This window comes from Trachurus trachurus (genome assembly GCF_905171665.1).
Source record: "Trachurus trachurus genome assembly, chromosome: 11".
Classification (NCBI taxonomy): Eukaryota; Metazoa; Chordata; class Actinopteri; order Carangiformes; family Carangidae; genus Trachurus; species Trachurus trachurus.
The window spans coordinates 3566284-3587632 of record NC_139904.1 but is presented as its reverse complement, the minus strand read 5'-3'; the positions used below and the strand labels follow the sequence as shown (position 1 = coordinate 3587632).

Below are 21349 nucleotides of genomic sequence, written 5' to 3'. Positions count from 1 at the left end.
TCCTCTCTGTGTGTGCAGCCAAGGGATGCGCCTGAATGTGGTGACGTAGGGACGAGGGCGGAGACTGCTAACTCCATTGGCTGACAGGAAGTTAGACAAAACGACCGGATCGCTTACTTCTGCTTTAATGCTCAGGACTGCTGCTTTACACATGCAAAGTCCGGACTTTGCATGTGGTGGTGGGAGGAGCCTACAAATCTACATTGAACATTCATCAATGTGGTCATTAAACTAACCTCCATCTGAATTATACACATTCAAATAAATAAAATTATCTATGAAATACTCATTGATTATTGAAAAGTCTTAAACTTTGGAGTGCAATTAAACAAAAACAAACAAAAGGCCGCACAAAAAAAGAGAGATTAATCAAAAGACATGGGAGGGGTTCGATCGACTCCACCCAAATATCAAAGAAAAGTCGTTGCAGCAAAAGAAAAATAAAAGGTAATGGATTTGAGAGAAAGATTTACCTTTTTAAATCTGAAGGAGAAGAAGAAGGAGAAGAGGATAAAATTACTTCAAAGTTTCTGTCTTATCTCGTCCTCTGAGACGTCCTGGTCGTCCTGAAGTCTGTTACTTACTGCTCTGTCTGCAAACTCATCTGTGAGTGCCCATGTAGGAAAGAATGAGATGGGAGGAGGAGGAGGAGGAGAGAGGTTGGCCTCAAGTTTGGCTCAATGGTAGGTGCTGCTCTCTCTTTCTCTCCCTCTCTCTGTCTCCATCCCTCTCTCTCTCCCTCTCTCTCTTTTTTTTGTCTGTAATGGGTGTGCAGTCTGAATGAATGAGTCACCCTCCCCGTCTACGCAAATAAATGAAACAATGCCATGTGATGTGTACGAGGGATAATTTCTAGCAGATCCATTGGCTGGAGAGAGTTGAGTTCAAGTCATTTACAGAACTACATGAGTCAAACACCGAGCCGCTCCATTCAACTTTTAATGAGCGACGGACTTATTATATAAAGAGATTGTGAAGCTGAGAACTGGAGTCACAACGACACAGAAACCTCCACCGGAAGACCAACAAATCTTTGTTTCCTCTTTAAAACTTTAGTTTAAATTGTATAAAATGATAAAATCTCTTAAAACTTCATCAAGTGAGAGCTTCCAGAGAACTGGTTGTAAATAAGGTTAAAATTTAGTTGTCGCCATTTTTGCTGTGTCTGACTCCACCCACTAACGCCCAGTACCAGTACCAGTACCAGAACCAGTACCGGTACCAGAACCAGAACCAGAACCAGAACCAGAACCAGTACCAGTACCAGAACCAGAACCAGAACCAGAACCAGAACCAGAACCAGTATCAGAACCAGAACCAGAACCAGAACCAGTACCAGAACCAAAACCAGTACCGGTACCAGAACCAGTACCAGTACCGGTACCAGAACCAGTACTGCCCAATTCCAATTCTATTTTTCATCCCTACACCTAGCCCCTAACCCTTGCCCCTTGAAACGGAGCTACAATTCGTAGAGGTTGAAAGTCAACCCCTACGAATTGGGACACCCCTTCAACAGTCACATACGTCATCAGTCGTCTCTGCGACTGCCACAATTGTTACATTTCATCAATGAGACCAGCATTTATCTCCTAAAAAGAATGTAACTACCCGGCTGTAAACCTCTAAAAACCTGCAGGTAAGTTAATTAGCGATCGTCTTTTCTCCCGGGATGACGACGGAGGTTGGCCGGCTGGCGAGCTCTCCGGCCCGGTGGTGGTGTCTCTGTGACGAGCCGTTGATCCGCTCCACCGTGGAGCAGCCACCTTTGCCATCGTTTGAATGAACCGACCGCACATTGGGGATCTAAACAGTTACTTTCTCGCATGAAAAAATATTAAAACTCAACAAAGTGACGTAATAACAGCGCTACAGCGAAAAATAAAACAGCTGCCGGTTGCTGCGAGATGCATTCTGGGAAACTTGTCATAGCCCTCGGTTTGGAGTGTGCCTCTGACAATCTCTGTTTGAATCATCTGAACCAGAGTCGGGACAACACCACTTCACGTGAACGCACACGTAAGGTTAACGTAGGGGTAGGGCCAACGGCTATAGGACTAACTGGGCGTTCACACCAAAAGCGACCGGAGCGACCTCGGCGACCAGCTGCCATTCATTTTCAATGTACACTGGCGACGAGGAGCGACGAGGAGCGACCGGCGGCGGGAGCGACGCGACGCGAGCGATGAAAGTTGGGAGAGATTGAACTTTATGCAAATGAGCAGCGGCGCGACCGCGGCGACAGCCAATAGCGGACTGGGATTCCCACAGCCGGAGAAATTGAGAGAGCCTGAATGGACACATCTGCAGCACAGCTTGAAAGTCCCGCCCCTTTGGTCGCTTGGTGCAAGGGCCTGCTAGAGCTGGCAAGCGACGCGATAGGAGCGGCCAGGGCGACTACAGGCGATTTAATCGCTTTCGGTGTGAACGCACAGTAAGGGGGGAATTGGAATTCACCCCAAATATGGGCACATAGGTGGAGCAGGTGTGAAGACGAGACTTTGCTTTACCCACCTGTCACTCAAAGTGGCCACACCCACAATTACATATACCTTGATTTAAAATGTAAATGTTGATACTAGTTAAATGACATTTTAACATGTGAGTCTATGGAGACTGGCTCACTCTAGTGGCCAGGAGAGGAACTGCAGCTTGCCTCACTTATACAGTAAATATTGATTCCTTTTTTTTTTTACTTTTTAATTTGATATACAATAAATAAAAAATGTTGAGAGGAAGTTTTAATGAACAGCGCACACATGTGGACACATATTGCACTGTGAAACTCTACTCTCTGGCTTGTGACCTCCGAGTCATGGCGTCTCACACTGTGGTTACATCATGGTCAACACCTTTAACCTTCAGGAAGGTTTTTAACTGTGTTCACCACAGAGGTTCCAGAAATGAGTGTGTGTGTTTGTGTGTCTTAGAAATTCATTGACTAGAACAGAAGAAAACAAATGTGTAGTTTTGTATGTATTTACATAATGTTTCTCCACATTTTAAATGGCCACTATATATCTCACTCTATTTATTCATATTTATGATATGTACAATATTATATAGTAGCCTATTTTTATTTTTTTTTATTTTTTACATTTTATTTTTTTGTGAGGAGACAAAAACTAAAACTATATATAAATATAAATAAAATGGAAAATAAAACAACTGAATGAAATAAAATGAATAATACTGAATGTGTAGCCGATGTTCATATCTGGCCCTCTGCGTTGTGTTTCTCACGGCCTGTCCTAGGTGGGGTTCATCGTCGCCTAACCGCTTTGCCAAGAGGTTGACAACCGCTTGGCAAGTTGGTTAGCACGTCCTTTATGGGTGAGTGAGTGCACATCCGTTACAAATTCTTACACTTCAGTGGGAAACACAAATGATGTCTCAGAGTTTTATTACAGGTTACAGGTTATTATTATACAAAGTAGGCCTATAAGATGGATTTGTTTAGTCTTGTTTTTAGTCAAATTTGTTTTTTGTTTTTTAATAGAAAATATTGATTGTATGGTACTTTCCACGATTGCATATTGTTTCCATATGGCAACAATTTACCAACGACGACGATGATTTTTAAAAAAAATATGTCTGTTATTTAAGACATTTTAAAGGGACAACGAGGAATTTCTATTTGGTTATAAAAAAGTCTCACGTTAATGTGGATGAATCTACGCTACCCATACTTGTTAATGGGCCCATTTTCGATAAATATATCGTTTTGTCTCTATCGTTATTTTGTTATTATTAGTGGTGGTGGAAATGCTGGGCGAGACGACCAGCGTTTCTTTACTTTCGGTTTCATGGCGAGTCATGAGAATAACGCAGCCGAATCGCCGTTTATGGTCGGAACTACGACGGTATCTGATCGTCTTTGGACCTCTGACTTTAATTCTTGATGAATGAAAACATGAGTCTGTCTTGCGCCGGTCAAAGAATTTCATGGTGCGCGCGGAGGCTCATAAATGTAGTGTGAAAACACTTCGCTTTTCCAAAACTCCTCGTTGTCCCTTTAATCTAAAAACATGCTAAACCTTTTTTATCATGTTGAAGTAATATATTTCATGCAATAGAGAGCTAATATAAAAGATAAGATAATATATAAGATAACGTCTTTATACCAAGGGAGTAGGTTTGATTTTTGATATTGGTGGGGACACAAAAGTGCTCCAAGGCAGCACTCCTGAAAGTTGATGGGGGTTTTTTGGGGGTTTTTTTTTGCATTTGCATTTGCAATCATGATTTCACGTTATGTAGAGCTGATCAACCAAACAAGCAAACAATCGTAATCAGAAGAAAAACAATCAGTAATTGACATGTTTATATATAGATTAGAGACACAACGATAGAGTTTGATGGTACAGTTATAGCCTGAGAAGAAAAGACTTTTGCTTTCACACAATTATTATGTCTAATTTATTCCCCCAAAATATGGATGTATAAAATCACATGAGCATCTGGAATCTGAGGTTTTGTTGTATTTTCCCCACAAATATTGTTTATCTTGGTTGCTCCCTTCCACACAAAGAATTAATGAAAATAATAAGTAAAAATAACTTTAAAAAGTGTACCTCTTTAACATTAAATGTTACACACACCAAGATCTTCACACCCAGGTTTTTCTAACAGAAACTTCTTGACCACAATTATGTCACGTTTCAAAGCTGTCAGAGCTTGTTATTGATCTACATGAGTTTATATGACTTCACTCCCACACACACACGACACGGTATGACAAGGAAATGTGTACGGTAGAACCTTGGCATTTTCATACCACCCTTCCTTTTTTTATTTATCTCATCTGAGCTGTTTGACCTTCAGTCATTTTTCAAAGCTCCGCCCCCTCATCTGGCTTGACCTGAGATGAACCAAGTTAGTTATTAACGCTGAGGACAAAGTCCCAGGAACAACTTTATTAGACTTGGTCAGTCCCAGAGACGCAGACTGAAGAAGAGACGATCAGATTCAGCTTCGGACCAAACCAACAACTTCCTGAGAGTGAGTCCAGCTACAACACTGCTGCTTCAACCTGCTGATACTCCACACACTGAAGGTGAGTTTGACTAAAACCTGGACTCAGAGTCACAGTAAACTTCAGTCTAGTCAGTAGAGGAGGGAGGGGAGCCATGACTGACTCTATTTCCTGTCTGCTGTGTTTTCAGCTTCACTCAGACTAAATGGCTTCCAGATTAGAGGAGGATCTCTGCTGCCCGGTCTGTACAGAGTTCTTCAGAGATCCTGTTGTTCTGTCCTGCAGCCACAGCTTCTGTAAAGACTGTCTGCAGAGCTGGTGGAAGGAGAAACAAGATAAACTGTGTCCAGTTTGTAAGAGAAGATGGTCGAGGTTAGAACCACCTATTAACCTGGCGTTGAAGAACCTGTGTGAGAGCTTCTTACTAGAGAGAGAGCAGAGATCTTCAGAGGCTCTCTGCAGTCTGCACTCTGAGAAACTCAAACTCTTCTGTCTGGACCATCAGCAGCCAGTGTGTCACATCTGCAGAGATTCAGAAACACACACCTACCACAGATTCAGACCCATCAATGAAGCTGCTTTGAAACTCAAGAAGGAACTTGAGGAAACTCTGGAGCCCTTAAAGAAGAAGTTAAAGGGTTTTGACGAAGTTCAGGTGGAGTTTGGTGAAACAGCAAAACACATTAAGGTCCAGGCCCGACACACAGAGAGGCAGATTAAGGAGCAGTTTAAGAAGCTTCACCAGTTTCTAGAAGAGGAAGAGGAGGCCAGGATGGCTGCACTGAGGGAGGAAGAGGAGCAGAAGAGTCAGAGGATGAAGGAGAAGATGGAGGCTCTGAGCAGAGAGATAGCAGCTCTTTCACACACAGTCAGAGCCACAGAGGACGAGCTGAGAGCTGAAGACGTCTCATTCCTGCTCAACTACAAGGCTGCAGTGGAAAGAGTCCAGCAGCGCCCCCTGCTGGAGGATCCACAGCTGGACTCAGGAGCTCTGATAGACCAGGCCAAACACCTGGGCAACCTGACCTTCAACATCTGGAACAAGATGAAGGACATGGTCTCCTACAGTCCTGTGGTTCTGGACCCAAACACTGCTCATCCAGGACTCATCCTGTCTGGAGATCTGACCAGTCTGAGAGGAGGAGACAAACAGAAGCTTCCTGACAATCCAGAGAGGTTTGATTATATCAACTCTGTCCTGGGCTCTGAGGGTTTTAACTCAGGGACTCACAGCTGGGATGTTGAGGTTGGAGACAATACACAGTGGACACTGGGTGTGTTAATAGAGTCTGTGCAGAGGAAGCGAAACAAGATAGGGTCTGGATTATGGATGTTATGGTTCGATGAAGATAAATACAAAGCAGGTTCACCATCAGCTGCATGGACTGATCTCCCAGTGCAGAAGAAGTTCCAGAGGATCAGAGTGAATCTGGACTTCAACAGAGGAAAACTGTCGTTCTCTGATCCTGATACTAACACACACATACACACCTTCACACACACTTTCACAAAGAAGATGTTTCCACTCATTAGCACTGGTGATCTCATCCCATTGAAGCTGTTGCCAGTGAAGGTGTCAGTGACAGTGGAGCAGAGCAGTTAGAGATAAAGAGGATGATCATATTTATAATGTTGTTTATTTCTTAAAGGGAAAAGTCATTGAATTGAACCTGTTAAACTGCACCCGTCCTCCTGCTGTCTCATTATTACACATCTTTTTTTTAACTACTTTTCATGTGTAAAATATTTTCACTTTTGGGTTATTTCATAGTACGTTCGTTATCATGACTTTGTGTGGAGTGATGAGTTTAAAAATGATAAATTTCTCAACATTTGATCAGTTGATCATCGATCAATCTTTATGTTCAGTTTTTCTCCATATGATAAAATGTCAAACATGAAAATGATTCTTGTTTAATTACATATGTGAAATGAAAAGTTTGTATCTGTTCATATGAAACGGTCTAAAATGTATCAACGTGTCAGTTCATCACAAAAGCTGAATGTACAGTCGTTCCTATTTTTCATCAACATTAAAAAATGTTGTCTTGACTTGGAATTATAATAAATACTGTTAAGTAGTTTCAGTACAAGTTCCTCAAAACTAATCTGGAAGGAATGTTCATATTTAGTATAAATTTATTTCCTTCAAGTTGTCACTGAAGCACATCCTGCAAAAGTTTAATAAAAGCTGTGTTTATGTCGTCACGGTGTCTTGAACTAACTCCACCATCACCATCACCATCTCCTCCATCACTGAATACACAACACTTATTATATCTTATCCAACAACTCCACAACGCTCTGGTGGACAAGTTGTGACCTGCACATTCACCACGCTATGAAATAATCATGTAACTTTATGAGACAGAGTTGTTTTAGAGGTAAATGTGCAGCCAGAACTACGGCTGCTGGGCGGAGGGATTTCAAAAGCTGAAAGTAGTTCAGAGTATTTGCTTCATGTTTCATAATGTTACATAATTATACATGATTGTTTCATAGCGTGGTGAATGTGCAGGTCACAACTTGTCCACCAGAGCGTTGTGGAGTTGTTGGATTGTGTATTTGATGAGTTTGATGAGGGGCAGGGGACCTGTACCATTCACCTCCATTGTGTTCGCTGAGCAGCTCACATCTCTGCCCCGCCTATCTAAAAAAAGCATGCACCGATAATTAAAAGTAATGAACCCACTGCTATGACTATAGGCAGTGGTGGACACATAACGGAGTAAATTTACTTGAGTACTGCACTTAAGTACATATCCAGAGGATTTGTACTTTACTCAAGTATTAGATTTCTTTGGTACTTATTACTTTTTACAAGACAAATACTTTTACTTTTACTCAAGTTAATTTCTAGGAAGGCTGAAAAGTACTTTGTCAAAGAAGGAAACCTATCACAGTGTACACTCTCCACTGGGATCTACGTAAAAGCGGAAATACGTCATCCCTCCCCATAAGGATACCGCCAAAGTTCTCAGAAACAAGAGTTAAAAGGTCCTTAAATTCATTTAGAAACAATTAGAGTCATTCATTGATGTGAAAAATAATAAATTTACTCTTACTCTTACTTTGACTTAAAGTAAATTTAAAAGCATGTACTTTTGGATACTTAAGCACCTTTAAAAGCAAGTACTTTTTTTACTCTTACTCGAGTAACATGTCGACTGAGTTACTTTTACTTGTAACGGAGTAAATTTTGACCAGTAGTATTTGTACCGGGGTTCATTCAAGTCATTTAAACATCCTGAGGTCTGCACGTGCAGCTATGAGCTTTATATGTAATGTGAAGTCAATATTCAGCTTCTTTTATCTCACATTTGAGACATTTGGTGAAAATAGAACGGCAGAATTACAACATTTGTGCTCAAAAAGCAATCTTACAAATTTTCATTTTAGACTTGTTTTCTCCACTTATCTATTACTGTATTCATATCCTATTTCAAGCACCAAAACAGTTCATTCTCGTGACTGAAGGTGTGTTTTCACAAGGGATTGGACATTTTTCAAAAAGACATAAAACACTTGAGTATTGTTAAATCTGCAAGTATCTTAAAAAGATACATTTAAGAAAATATGTAAAAGTCGAGAAAATGGCCTCAAACCTCAGAGGGCATAAACATGTCTGTATTCAGTTTTAAGCAGTGATTTGGTGTTTGAGCTTAGAGTGGGCCACAAACAAAAATCTTGTTTAGGGCCACCAAGATCCAAGGGCCGGCCCTGGGTCGAGTACTCTGTCCATCTCTGACTATAGGGATTATGGCAATAGGCCAATTTGACAAAATGTTGAACTATCCCTTTAAATCGCCCCTGGTGTATCGATCTGGACTCTGAGCCTGACGGACACACAGCACCAGCAGCAGCAGCAGCAGCATCGTAAAAGCTGCTTCACCAGCTCCGCCGCGAGTTTTTCTCACTAAAAATCCGCCACAACGTTCATTTATTATGAAGTAGAAGCAGAGTAGAAGCCGCTTCTATTCCCCAGACTCAATGTAAGAAACACCGACTAGATGCAAAACAGAGAAATACGAGCAGCGGCAGCAGCGGTAGCACACGGACATTTCTTCTGTCTGAGGGAAAACCCGGATTGGATCTGGGAGGTCACCTGCTGGTTGTCGGTGTGTGTGGTTGTGACCAACTAGAGCTCGGTTTAACCAAACACTTTAAAATGCATTAAAATAAATAAATCAAATAAAACATTATAAAAGATTTGAGGTGAAAATCTGAGGTATGTTCAGGTTGTTTATAGAAAGAAACCGGGAGGGAAAAGAAAAAGACGCATAATCAGCACATCCTGCAAACTCTGAGTCACGTGAATGTCACATTACACTATGAGGAGATTTAATCAAGGAATAAAACAGTAAAAACAAACAAAAAAACAAAAACCAACAGTTACAGTGAAAAACAACAAACAAGTTAAAAAACGCTCATTTATTGAACCGAACAATGGAGGATCCACTCCGCGTCTTGTGGGGCGCAGGGCCGAGTCGGCTATTTTAAGTGTGTTCACCACAGAGGTTCCAGAAATGAGTGTGTGTGTGTGTCTTAGAAATTAATTGACTAGAACAGAAGAAAACAAATGTGTAGTTTTGTATGTATTTACATAATATTTCTCCACATTTTAAATGGCCACTATATATCTCACTCTGTTTATTCATATTTATGATATGTACAATATTAAAGGAGCATTATCGCAAATACAGCAGTAATAGCATAAAATAAGATGAAATATGCAAAAGATGGGTCGGGGGGAGCCATAACTAAATTTACAAAAAAAATCGCCAACAGTATAGTGTCCGTGGGGCAAATGCAGCATTTGTCTTTGTTATGATCCAAGCCGGCCCGGCGCTTGCTGCGTTCAATTGCACTCGGAACTCGCAAATCCGACCTCCGAACCGGAAAAATGCAACAGTAAATAGTAATGTAGCAGTGTTAGGCTGCTCACAGTCACTGAATCGCTGGTAGAACACTTTGTCTCCACGTCCCTGTGTCTTTCTTCAGCTGTCCTCTCAGCGTTATTAAGGAGGAGGACGTTTCAGTTGCTGTTGTTGTGGTTGTGCCCGACGTAGAGCTGCCGCTTCCACTAGCGAGTTTTCTTTTTCCCGCGATTGCACGTTCATTCAGCCTGGTGGGTGAGGGAGGAGGAGGGGGGAGGAGGGAGGAGGGGGGAGGGGGAGGACTAAACGAGGCTGCTCTCTCTCTCTGACAGCTGCCCACTTGTTTATATCTGATAAGCTCCGCCTGGCTCCATCTAGTGGCCGAATTAAGGATTTGGATTTGCGATAATACTCCTTTAAATAGTTTTTTTTTTTTTTTTTTTTTTTTTACATTTTATGCCTTGTATGTTGACTTGGACATGGACCAGGTTGATTACAAGTTAAATATACAAACAATGGAGCTGGAAAGTTATTCGAAATCATTAATTTGCAAATATAATTCAACTTTTATAGGGGAAATGTTTTGCTCTCAGTCTTTAAAGGGATAGTTCAACATTTTTGGCAAATTCTCCTATCACCATACACAACCACACTCTACACATTCTAAAGATGTAAAAAAGAACACTTTGCAGTCTGAAGTATTTCTGTCCCACAGCTTTGAAGGCATCGTGTCTCTTTAACTCTAACATATCATCCCATTTCCTTCATAAAAGATGCAACCCAGCTACTTCTATAGAAGAGGGAAAGAGAAGTAGGGGCAGACAGACTTACAGAATCGTCTCAGTGAGCCTCTTTGTGCCGCTAGACCCGCTCCAGTGGCTCATTGACTTCAATACAAAAGTAGGAGCTGATTTTTTGAGAAAAGGAGAAAGGACCCCCTTTTCTAACTAGCCAGGTTGAGAAAAGTATTTGTCCTACAAACATTTAATGCACATCAGAATGCTCAGGAAGGTTTTGTGAACCAGTCAGTCTCTACCACATTCTGATAAAATGTACGGTTCTCTTTTTTTGGCTGTTGTTAGGAGAGCTGCGCCGAGCTCAAATCTGACTGTTCTGCTCCTGTGTTGTGCAGTTGGCCATCAAGTCTGTCACACACACAGACACACACACACACACACACACACACACACACACACACACACACACACACACACACACGCTAGGGTGCGTCTAGCTTCTCCATTACCTAACTTTTGCCTTTCCACCCCCCCCCCCACACACACACACACACAGCTAAATCAGACTGACAAAGGACGCATCTTTTAACATGTGCCAAGTCTATCTATCTATCTATCTATCTATCTATCTATCTATCTATCTATCTATCTATCTATCTATCTATCTATCTATCTATCTATCTATCTATCCATCCATCCATCCATCCATCCATCCATCCATCCATCCATCCATCCATCCATCCATCCATCCATCCATCCATCCATCCATCCATCCATCCATCCATCCATCCATCCATCCATCCATCCATCCATCTCTTTCTATCCGTCATCCCCCTCTGTCTCTTTCTACCCCCTTTCTCTGTCTTTTTACTTCTTTATTTCCTTCCTTCTTTGCTTTCTGTCTACCCCTCTCTATCTCTTTCTATCTATCATACCCCTCTCTCTGCATCTTTTTCTCTCTTTATCTTCTTTCTTTCTTCTACCCCTTTTCTCTGTCTTTTTACTTCCTTCTTTCTTTCTTGCCTCTTCCTTCCACCCATAGAAAGACATTCATCTCTCAGCCTTCAAGTTTTATGTTTTAGCTTTAGCCTTTTTCAACATTTCCTCAGCAGTTTCTTTATCTAACACATTGTTTCAACAATTTCTTCAGCTCATTCAGCAATAGTGTTCAGCTGCTTTCAGCATTCACACGCATTTCCTGCTGGAAATGCTTCTTTTTCTAGTTTATTTTCCTTCCTAGTTTTTTGGTTTCCTCAGTTGATGTGAGGGTCTAAGGACAGAGGATGTTGTTGTCCTTGCCTATATAAATATAAATAAAATGGAAAATAAAACAACTGAATGAAATAAAATGAATAATACTGAATGTGTAGCCGATGTTCATATCTGGCCCTCTGCGTTGTGTTTCTCACGGCCTGTCCTAGGTGGGGTTCACCGTCGCCTAACCACTTTGCCAAGAGGTTGACAACCGCTTGGCAAGTTGGTTAGCACGTCCTTTATGGCTGAGTGAGTGCACATCCGTTACAAATGCTTACACTTCAGTGGGACGCACAAATGATGTCTCCGAGTTTTATTACAGGTTACAGGTTATTATTATACAAAGTATAAGATGGATTTGTTTAGTCTTGTTTTTAATCAAATTTAATTTGTTTTTTTTAATAGAAAATATTGATTTTATGGTACTTTCTACGATTGCATATTGTTTCCATATGGCAACAATTTACCAACGACGACGACGATTTAAAAAAAAAAAAGTTTGTTATTTAAGACATTTTAAGTTAAAAACATGCAAAACCTTTTTTATCATGTTGAAGTACTGTAATATATTTCATGCAATAGAGGGCTAATATAAAAGATGGAAGTTGATGGCACAGTTATTGCCTGAGAAGAAAAGGCTTTTGCTTTCACACAATTATTACGTCTAATTTATTCCCCCAAAATATGGATGTAGGCTATAAAATCAAATGAGCATCTGGAGTCTGAGGTTTTGTTGTATTTTTCCCACAAATATTGTTTATCTTGGTTTTTTAAACAGTTGCTCCCTTCCACACAAAGAATCAATGGAAATAATAAGTAAAAATAACTTTAAAAAGTGTATCTCTTTGGCATTAAATATTACACACACCAAGATATTCACACCCAGGTTTTTCTAACAGGTACAGAAACTTCTTGACCACAATTATGTCAAGTTTCAAAGCTGTCAGAGTTTGTGTTATTGATCTACATGAGTTTATATGGCTTAACTCCTGCACACACACAACACAGTATGACAAGGAAATGTGTACGGTTGAGAACCGTGGCATTTTTAAACCACCCTTCTTTTTTTATTTATCTCATCTGGACCGACCTGTTCGACCTTCAGTCATGTTTCAAAGCTCCGCCCCCTCACATGACTCACCTCAGATAAACCAGGAAACAGTTCATTGGACTTTGTCAGTCCCAGACACGCAGACTGAAGAAGAGACGATCAGATTCAGCTTCAGACCAAACTAACAACTTCCTGTGAGTGAGTCCAGCTACAACACTGCTGCTTCAACCTGCTGACACTCCACACACTGAAGGTGAGTTTGATTAAAACCTGGACTCAGAGTCACAGTAAACTAAAGTCTAGTCAGTAAAGGAGGGAGGGGAGCCATGACTGACTCTACTTCCTGTCTGCTGTGTTTTCAGCTTCACTCACAGGCTAAATGGCTTCCAGATTAGAGGAGGATCTCTGCTGTCCGGTCTGTAAGGAGGTCTTCAGAGATCCTGTTCTTCTGTCCTGCAGCCACAGCTTCTGTAAAGACTGTCTGAAGAGCTGGTGGAAGGAGAAACAAGATCCACTCTGTCCAGTTTGTAAGAGAAGATGTTCAAAGGCTGATCCACCTTGTAACCTGGTGTTGAAGAACCTGTGTGAGAGCTTCTTACAGCAGAGAGAGCAGAGATCTTCAGAGGCTCTCTGCAGTCTGCACTCTGAGAAACTCAAACTCTTCTGTCTGGACCATCATCAGCCAGTATGTCTCATCTGTAGAGATTCAAAAACACACACCAACCACAGATTCAGACCCATCAATGAAGCTGCTTCAGACGTCAAGAAGGAACTTGAGGAAACTCTGGAGCCCTTAAAGAAGAAGTTAAAGGGTTTTGAAGAAGTTCAAGTGAAGTTTGGTCAAACAGCAGAACACATTAAGGTCCAGACCCGACACACAGAGAGGCAGATTAAGGAGCAGTTTAAGAAGCTTCACCAGTTTCTAGAAGAGGAAGAGGAGGCCAGGATGGCTGCACTGAGGGAGGAAGAGGAGCAGAAGAGTCAGAGGATGAAGGAGAAGATGGAGGCTCTGAGCAGAGAGATAGCAGTTCTTTCACACACAGTCAGAGCCACAGAAGACGAGCTGAGAGCTGAAGACGTCTCATTCCTGCTCAACTACAAGGCTGCAGTGGAAAGAGTCCAGCAGCGCCCCCTGCTGGAGGATCCACAGCTGGACTCAGGAGCTCTGATAGACCAGGCCAAACACCTGGGCAACCTGACCTTCAACATCTGGAACAAGATGAAGGACATGGTCTCCTACAGTCCTGTGGTTCTGGACCCAAACACTGCTCGTCCAGATCTCATCCTGTCTGGAGATCTGACCAGTGTGAGAGTAGGAGACAAACAGCAGCTTCCTGACAATCCAGAGAGATTTGATTCTTTCCCCTCTGTCCTGGGCTCTGAGGGTTTTAACTCAGGGACTCACAGCTGGGATGTCGAGGTTGGAGACAGTACACGGTGGATACTGGGTGTGTTAACAGAGTCTGTGAAGAGGAAGGGAAACAAGATGCCTGGATTATGGATGTTACGGTTCAGTGAAGGTAAATACAAAGTATATTCACCATCAACTCCAGTCACTGATCTCCCAGAGCAGAAGAAGCTCCAGAGGATCAGAGTGAATCTGGACTTGAACAGAGGAAAACTGTCGTTCTCTGATCCTGATACTAACACACACATACACACCTTCACACACACTTTCACTCAGAAGATGTTTCCACTCATTGGCACTGGTAGAAACCTCCCAGTGAAGCTGTTACCAGTGAAGGTGTCAGTGACAGTGGAGCAGAGCAGTTAGAGACAAAGAGGATGATCATATTTATAATGTTGTTTATTTCTTAAAGGGAAAAGTCAGTGAATTTAACCTGTTAAACTGCACCTGTCCTCCTGCTGCCTCATTATTACACATTTCCTTTTTTACTACTTTTCATTTGTAAAAGATTTTCACTCTTTCTTATATTTATAATTCATTTCACATTATGTTTGTTATTATGACTTTATGTGGAGTGAAGTTTTAAAAAATGATGAATTGCTGAACATTTGATCAGTTGATCATTGATCAATCTTTATGTTTTTATCCAGATAGTAAAATGTCAAATATGAAAAGTTGAAAAGTTTTTCTTGTTTAATTACATGTGTGAAAAGTTTGTATCTGTTCATATTAAACGATCTAAAATGTATCTACGTGTCAGTTCATCACAAAAGCTGAATGTCGTTCCTGTTTTTCATCAACATAATAAAATGTTGTCTTGACTTGGATTCATATTCAGCTTCGTCTTTAACGTCTCCTGTATCTACATAACAATAAATGTTGTGGAGTAGTTTCAGTACAAGTTCCTCAAAACTAATCTGGAATGAATGTTCATATTTAGTAGAAATTTATTTCCTTCAAGTAGTAACTGAAGCACATCCTGCAAAAGTTTAATAAAAGCTGTGTTTATGTCGTCACGGTGTCTTGAACTAACTCCACCTCTATCAGGTATCAGTTCTTCACAGAAGTTCTCCACTTATGAATTAAGACTCTCTCAGATCAGATTAGACTCTTGACGTGGTTCTGAGTTCCAGCTCAGACTGGATCTTTAATTTTATTTACAGGTAAACAGTTCTCTGATGTTCCTCCATCACTGGATACACGACATTTCTTATATCTTATCCAACAACTCCAAAACGCTCTGGTGGACAAGTTCTGCACATTCACCACGCTATGAAATAATCATGTAACATTACGAGACAGAGTTGTTTTAGAGGTCTCAGGGGCGAGTGCATGTTTGTGTGAATGCGTGTAGGAGTATGTCTGTGTAAGTTAGTTGTGAGGAGAAAAAAACTAAAACTATATATAAATATAAATAAAATGGAAAATAAAACAACTGAATGAAATAAAATGAATAATACTGAATGTGAATTACGGAGCACGTTCACCATCAACTCCAGTCATTGATCTCCCAGAGCAGAAGAAGTTCCAGAGGATCAGAGTGAATCTGGACATGAACAGAGGAAAACTGTCGTTCTCTGATCTTGATACTAACACACACATACACACCTTCACACACACTTTCACTGAGAAGATGTTTCCATTCATTCTCATTGGTAATAAACTCCCAGTGAAGCTGTTACCAGTGAAGGTGTCAGTGACAGTGGAGCAGAGCAGTTAGAGATAAAGGGCCCTAGTCTCGTGGACCGGGCGAAGTCTAACCTCAGCGCAGCTTCGCCACGCCAACGGGGCGTGGCCCAGGTCCATTTCGCAAGATTGGTGGGCCGCGCAGTCAGACTTAGACCAGCGCAAGCCCTCCCCTCGTCCCTCCCACCGGCGCAAACGGCAAAGAGGGAGGAGAGAGGGCGGGAGGGAGACAGGAGGAGGAGAGAAAGGCGTGGAGTGGGTTTGACACAGCCGAGTCAGATCTTCACCAATCAAATGAGCTCCTCTCCTCACCTTTAACTGCGCGGAGGGCGATGCGCGCTGCAAGTTTGTCATTTTATACTTGGACATGGACGGAGGAAACAGCGACGCCAGAGGCCGAACCTCTCTATATAAATATAAATAAAATGGAAAATAAAACAACTGAATGAAATAAAATGAATAATACTGAATGTGTAGCCGATGTTCATATCTGGCCCTCTGCGTTGTGTTTCTCACGGCCTGTCCTAGGTGGGGTTCATCGTCGCCTAACCGCTTTGCCAAGAGGTTGACAGCCGCTTGGCAAGTTGGTTAGCACGTCCTTTATGGCTGAGTGAGTGCACATCCGTTACAAATGCTTACACCTAAGTGGGACGCACAAATGATGTCTCCGAGTTTTATTACAGGTTACAGGTTATTATTATACAAAGTATAAGATGGATTTGTTTAGTCTTGTTTTTAATCAAATTTGATTTGTTTTTTTTAATAGAAAATATTGATTTTATGGTACTTTCTACGATTGCATATTGTTTCCATATCAAATAGCCTTTATTGTCATTGCAACAGACAAGTGCAATGAAATTTGTGGTGCCACATCCATTCCAGGGCTAAAACAGACTAAAACAAGCTAAAAAGGACAACCTCAATGACACACATGTATACTCACACAAGAAAAAGATAAATAAGTAAGTCATCCAGTATTAAGAATCTGTACTATAATAAAACCTGTAGGAATAAATAGATATTGCACAATAACATTAAGAAAGTGCTGTTTGGTGCAGTGGTGCAGGGTTATTTATTTTGGCTGGTTGCTGTGGTTAATAAGTCTGATGGCCCAGGGGTAGAAGCTGTTTCTGTGTCTGTTGGTGCGTGACTTGAGACTTCTGTATCTTCTGCCAGAAGGAAGGAGGGAGAACAGACTGTGGCCTGGGTGTGACTGGTCCTTTCTTATGTTCCGGGCTCTGCGGAGGCAGCGGGAGGTTGCAGTGTCTTCCAGGGTGGGCAGAGTGCGGCCGATGGTTCTCTCTGCCATCTTTATCACCCTCTGTAGGGCTTTTTTATCTGCAGCCGAACAGCCACAATACCACAGAGAGATGCATTGCGTCAGCACGCTCTCTATGGTGGAGCGGTAGAAGGTGACCAGCAGCTGTTGGTTGAGGCCGTTCCTCCGCAACAGTCTCAGGAAGTACATTCGCTGCTGGGCCTTCTTCACTATGGCTGTGGTATTGGCAGCCCAGGTGAGGTCCTCGGAAATCTGTACCCCCAGGAATTTGAAGGTGGAGACCCTCTCCACCCTGACCCCGTTGATGCAAAGTGGGGCCAGCTCTGCTCTGTGTCTTCTAAAATCAATAACCAGCTCCTTGGTTTTGTCAGTGTTAAGAGAGAGGTTATTGTCTGTACACCAACCCGTCAACCTCTGGATCTCCTCCCTGTACTTGGACTCGTCCCCTCCCTGAATGAGGCCCACCACGGTGGTATCATCGGCAAATTTGATGATGGTGTTTGAGGGGTGAGTTGGAGTACAGTCATAGGTGTATAAAGAGTAGAGGAGGGGACTCAGCACACAGCCCTGTGGGGAGCCGGTGCTGAGGGTGCGGGTGGAGGAGCAGAGGGGGCCCATCTTCACAGTCTGTGGACGGTTTCTGAGAAAATCACTGATCCAGGCACATGTGGAGGGGGGGAAATCCAGGTTTGACAGTTTATGGATGAGTATGTCAGGGATGATGGTATTAAATGCTGAACTAAAATCAACAAAAAGCATTCTAACGTAGTTACCTGGGAGCTCAAGATGGGACAGAGCTGTATGGAAGGCTGTGGTAATGGCGTCCTCAGTTGATCTGTTTGCCCTATACGCAAACTGATAGGAATCAAAGGAGGGGGGAAGGAGGGTTTTGATATGGTCAGCCACCAGCCTCTCGAAGCATTTCATGACTGTAGATGTCAGTGCGGCAACAAGTATGGCAACAATTTACCAACGACGATGACGATTTAAAAAAAAAAAAGTTTGTTATTTAAGACATTTTAAGGTAAAAACATGCAAAACCTTTTTTATCATGTTGAAGTACTGTAATATATTTCATGCAATAGAGGGCTAATATAAAACATGGAAGTTGATGGCACAGTTATTGCCTGAGAAGAAAAGGCTTTTGCTTTCACACAATTATTACGTCTAATTTATTCCCCCAAAATATGGATGTAGGCTATAAAATCAAATGAGCATCTGGAGTCTGAGGTTTTGTTGTATTTTTCCCACAAATATTGTTTATCTTGGTTTTTTAAAGGTGTACAGAAATGGCCGTTTGTCCTGTTTGTCGCGCCGAGTTGTCACGAGCTGCAACACGAGTTTACCCGAGTGAGGAAAACGAATTTGATTGGTCGTTATCGAGCGGGCGGGATATTCAAAGCTTGGGGCGAGCCCGAGCTCCGTGTGTGTGTGCGTGTCTCAGACGTTTGAATGACGGATGACGGATCCAATATCAGTGGCTGGTGAATCGTGTACAGGCTGACGTATAATCCGTGCGCCTGCATTATCCAATGCGAAAAAAAAAATACACACTTTCATCCCGGATTTACTCAAAAATAGAATTTTGCACAAAGTTTGGCCTACAACGTCTGAAAGATGAGTTATCACATTAATTTTATGACCCAAAGTGGGCTCAAATTCAATTTTCTTTTCTGTACACCTTTAAACAGTTGCTCCCTTCCACACAAAGAATCAATGGAAATAATAAGTAAAAATAACTTTAAAAAGTGTATCTCTGTGGCATTAAATATTACACACACCAAGATATTCACACCCAGGTACAGAAACTTCTTGACCACAATTATGCCAAGTTTCAAAGCTTTCAGAGCATGAGTTTATGTCTTAACTCCCATACATGAGTTTATAAGACTTCACTCCCACACACAGATAAGACACAGCATGACAAGGAAATGTGTACTACGGTAGAGAACCATGGCATTTTTATACCACCCTTCCTTTTTTAATTTATCTCATCTGGACTGAGCTGTTTGACCTTCAGTCATTTTTCAGAGCTCCGCCCCCTCACATAACTCACCAGAGACAAAGATACAGTTCCCGGAAAAGCAGACTGAAGAAGAGACGATCAGATTCAGCTTCGGACCAAACTAACAACTTCCTGAGAGTGAGTCCAGCTCCAACACTGCTGCTTCAACCTGCTGACACTCCACACACTGAAGGTGAGTTTGACTAAAACTTCGACTCAGAGTCACAGTAAACTAAAGTCTAGTCAGTAGAGGAGGGAGGGGAGCCATGACTGACGCCATTTTCTGGCTGCTGTGTTTTCAGCTTCGCTCACAGACTAAATGGCTTCCAGATCAGAGGAGGATCTCTGCTGTCCGGTCTGTAAGGAGGTCTTCAGAGATCCTGTTGTTCTGTCCTGCAGCCACAGCTTCTGTAAAGACTGTCTGCAGAGCTGGTGGAGAGAGAAACAAGATCCACTCTGTCCAGTTTGTAAGACAAGATGTTCAAGAAAGAAACCACCCTGTAACCTGGTGTTGAAGAACCTGTGTGAGAGCTTCTTACTAGAGAGGGAGCAGAGATCTTCAGAGGTTCTCTGCAGTCTGCACTCTGAGAAACTCAAACTCTTCTGTCTGGACCATCAGCAGCCAGTGTGTCTCATCTGCAGAGATTCAGAAACACACACCAACCACAGAATCAGACCCATCAATGAAGCTGCTTTGAAACTCAAGAAGGAACTTGAGGAAACTCTGGAGCCCTTAAAGAAGAAGTTAAAGGGTTTTGAAGAAGTTCAAGTGAAGTTTGGTCGAGCAGCAGAACACATTAAGGTCCAGGCCCGACACACAGAGAGGCAGATTAAGGAGCAGTTTAAGAAGCTTCACCAGTTTCTAGAAGAGGAAGAGGAGGCCAGGATGGCTGCACTGAGGGAGGAAGAGGAGCAGAAGAGTCAGAGGATGAAGGAGAAGATGGAGGCTCTGAGCAGAGAGATAGCAGCTCTTTCACACACAGTCAGAGCCACAGAGGACAAGCTGAGAGCTGAAGACGTCTCATTCCTGCTCAACTACAAGGCTGCAGTGGAAAGAGTCCAGCAGCGCCCCCTGCTGGAGGATCCACAGCTGGACTCAGGAGCTCTGATAGACCAGGCCAAACACCTGGGCAACCTGACCTTCAACATCTGGAACAAGATGAAGGACATGGTCTCCTACAGTCCTGTGGTTCTGGACCCAAACACTGCTCATCCAGAACTCATCCTGTCTGGAGATCTGACCAGTGGGAGACGAGGAGACAAACAGCAGCTTCCTGACAATCCAGAGAGGTTTGATTATTACCGCTCTGTCCTGGGCTCTGAGGGTTTTAACTCAGGGACTCACAGCTGGGATGTCGAGGTCGGAGACGGTACATGTTGGATACTAGGTGTGTTAACAGAGTCTGTGCAGAGGAAGGGAGAGGAGATATTGTCTGAATTATGGGGAATATGGTTGATTGGAGATAATTACGGAGCACGTTCACCATCAACTCCAGTCATTGATCTCCCAGAGCAGAAGAAGTTCCAGAGGATCAGAGTGAATCTGGACATGAACAGAGGAAAACTGTCGTTCTCTGATCTTGATACTAACACACACATACACACCTTCACACACACTTTCACTGAGAAGATGTTTCCATTCATTCTCATTGGTAATAAACTCCCAGTGAAGCTGTTACCAGTGAAGGTGTCAGTGACAGTGGAGCAGAGCAGTTAGAGATAAAGGGCCCTAGTCTCGTGGACCGGGCGAAGTCTAACCTCAGCGCAGCTTCGCCACGCCAACGGGGCGTGGCCCAGGTCCATTTCGCAAGATTGGTGGGCCGCGCAGTCAGACTTAGACCAGCGCAAGCCCTCCCCTCGTCCCTCCCACCGGCGCAAACGGCAAAGAGGGAGGAGAGAGGGCGGGAGGGAGACAGGAGGAGGAGAGAAAGGCGTGGAGTGGGTTTGACACAGCCGAGTCAGATCTTCACCAATCAAATGAGCTCCTCTCCTCACCTTTAACTGCGCGGAGGGCGATGCGCGCTGCAAGTTTGTCATTTTATACTTGGACATGGACGGAGGAAACAGCGACGCCAGA

General features: G+C 42.6%; 2 protein-coding genes across 2 annotated transcripts; both read left to right on the top strand.

Moving 5' to 3' along the window:
* The first annotated feature begins 4924 nt into the window (after nt 1-4924).
* On the top strand, nt 4925-15039 carry LOC310993719 (E3 ubiquitin-protein ligase TRIM39-like). Its single transcript, XM_083982161.1, has 3 exons — nt 4925-5056; nt 5166-5483; nt 13577-15039. Exons 2-3 carry the CDS (start codon nt 5181-5183, stop codon nt 14666-14668), a joined length of 1395 nt encoding a protein of 464 aa, XP_083838287.1. The 5' UTR covers nt 4925-5056; nt 5166-5180; the 3' UTR covers nt 14669-15039.
* A 4552-nt stretch (nt 15040-19591) lies between these two features.
* On the top strand, nt 19592-20989 carry LOC310993714 (nuclear factor 7, ovary-like; the record flags this gene model as incomplete). The annotated part of the gene is made up of 1 exon (XM_083982156.1): nt 19592-20989. The coding sequence occupies one exon, from the start codon at nt 19592-19594 to the stop codon at nt 20987-20989; it is 1398 nt and encodes a 465-aa protein (XP_083838282.1).
* Between the last annotated feature and the right edge of the window lie 360 nt (nt 20990-21349).

Bases quoted from the DNA above. Each gene is read 5' to 3' on its own strand.
- LOC310993719 (XM_083982161.1), top strand. From the start codon at position 5,181: ATGGCTTCCAGATTAGAGGAGGATCTCTGCTGCCCGGTCTGTACAGAG. The intron at 5,484-13,576 runs CCAGTGTGTCAC...GACCATCATCAG, and splicing joins TCTGTCTGGACCATCAGCAG to CCAGTATGTCTCATCTGTAG.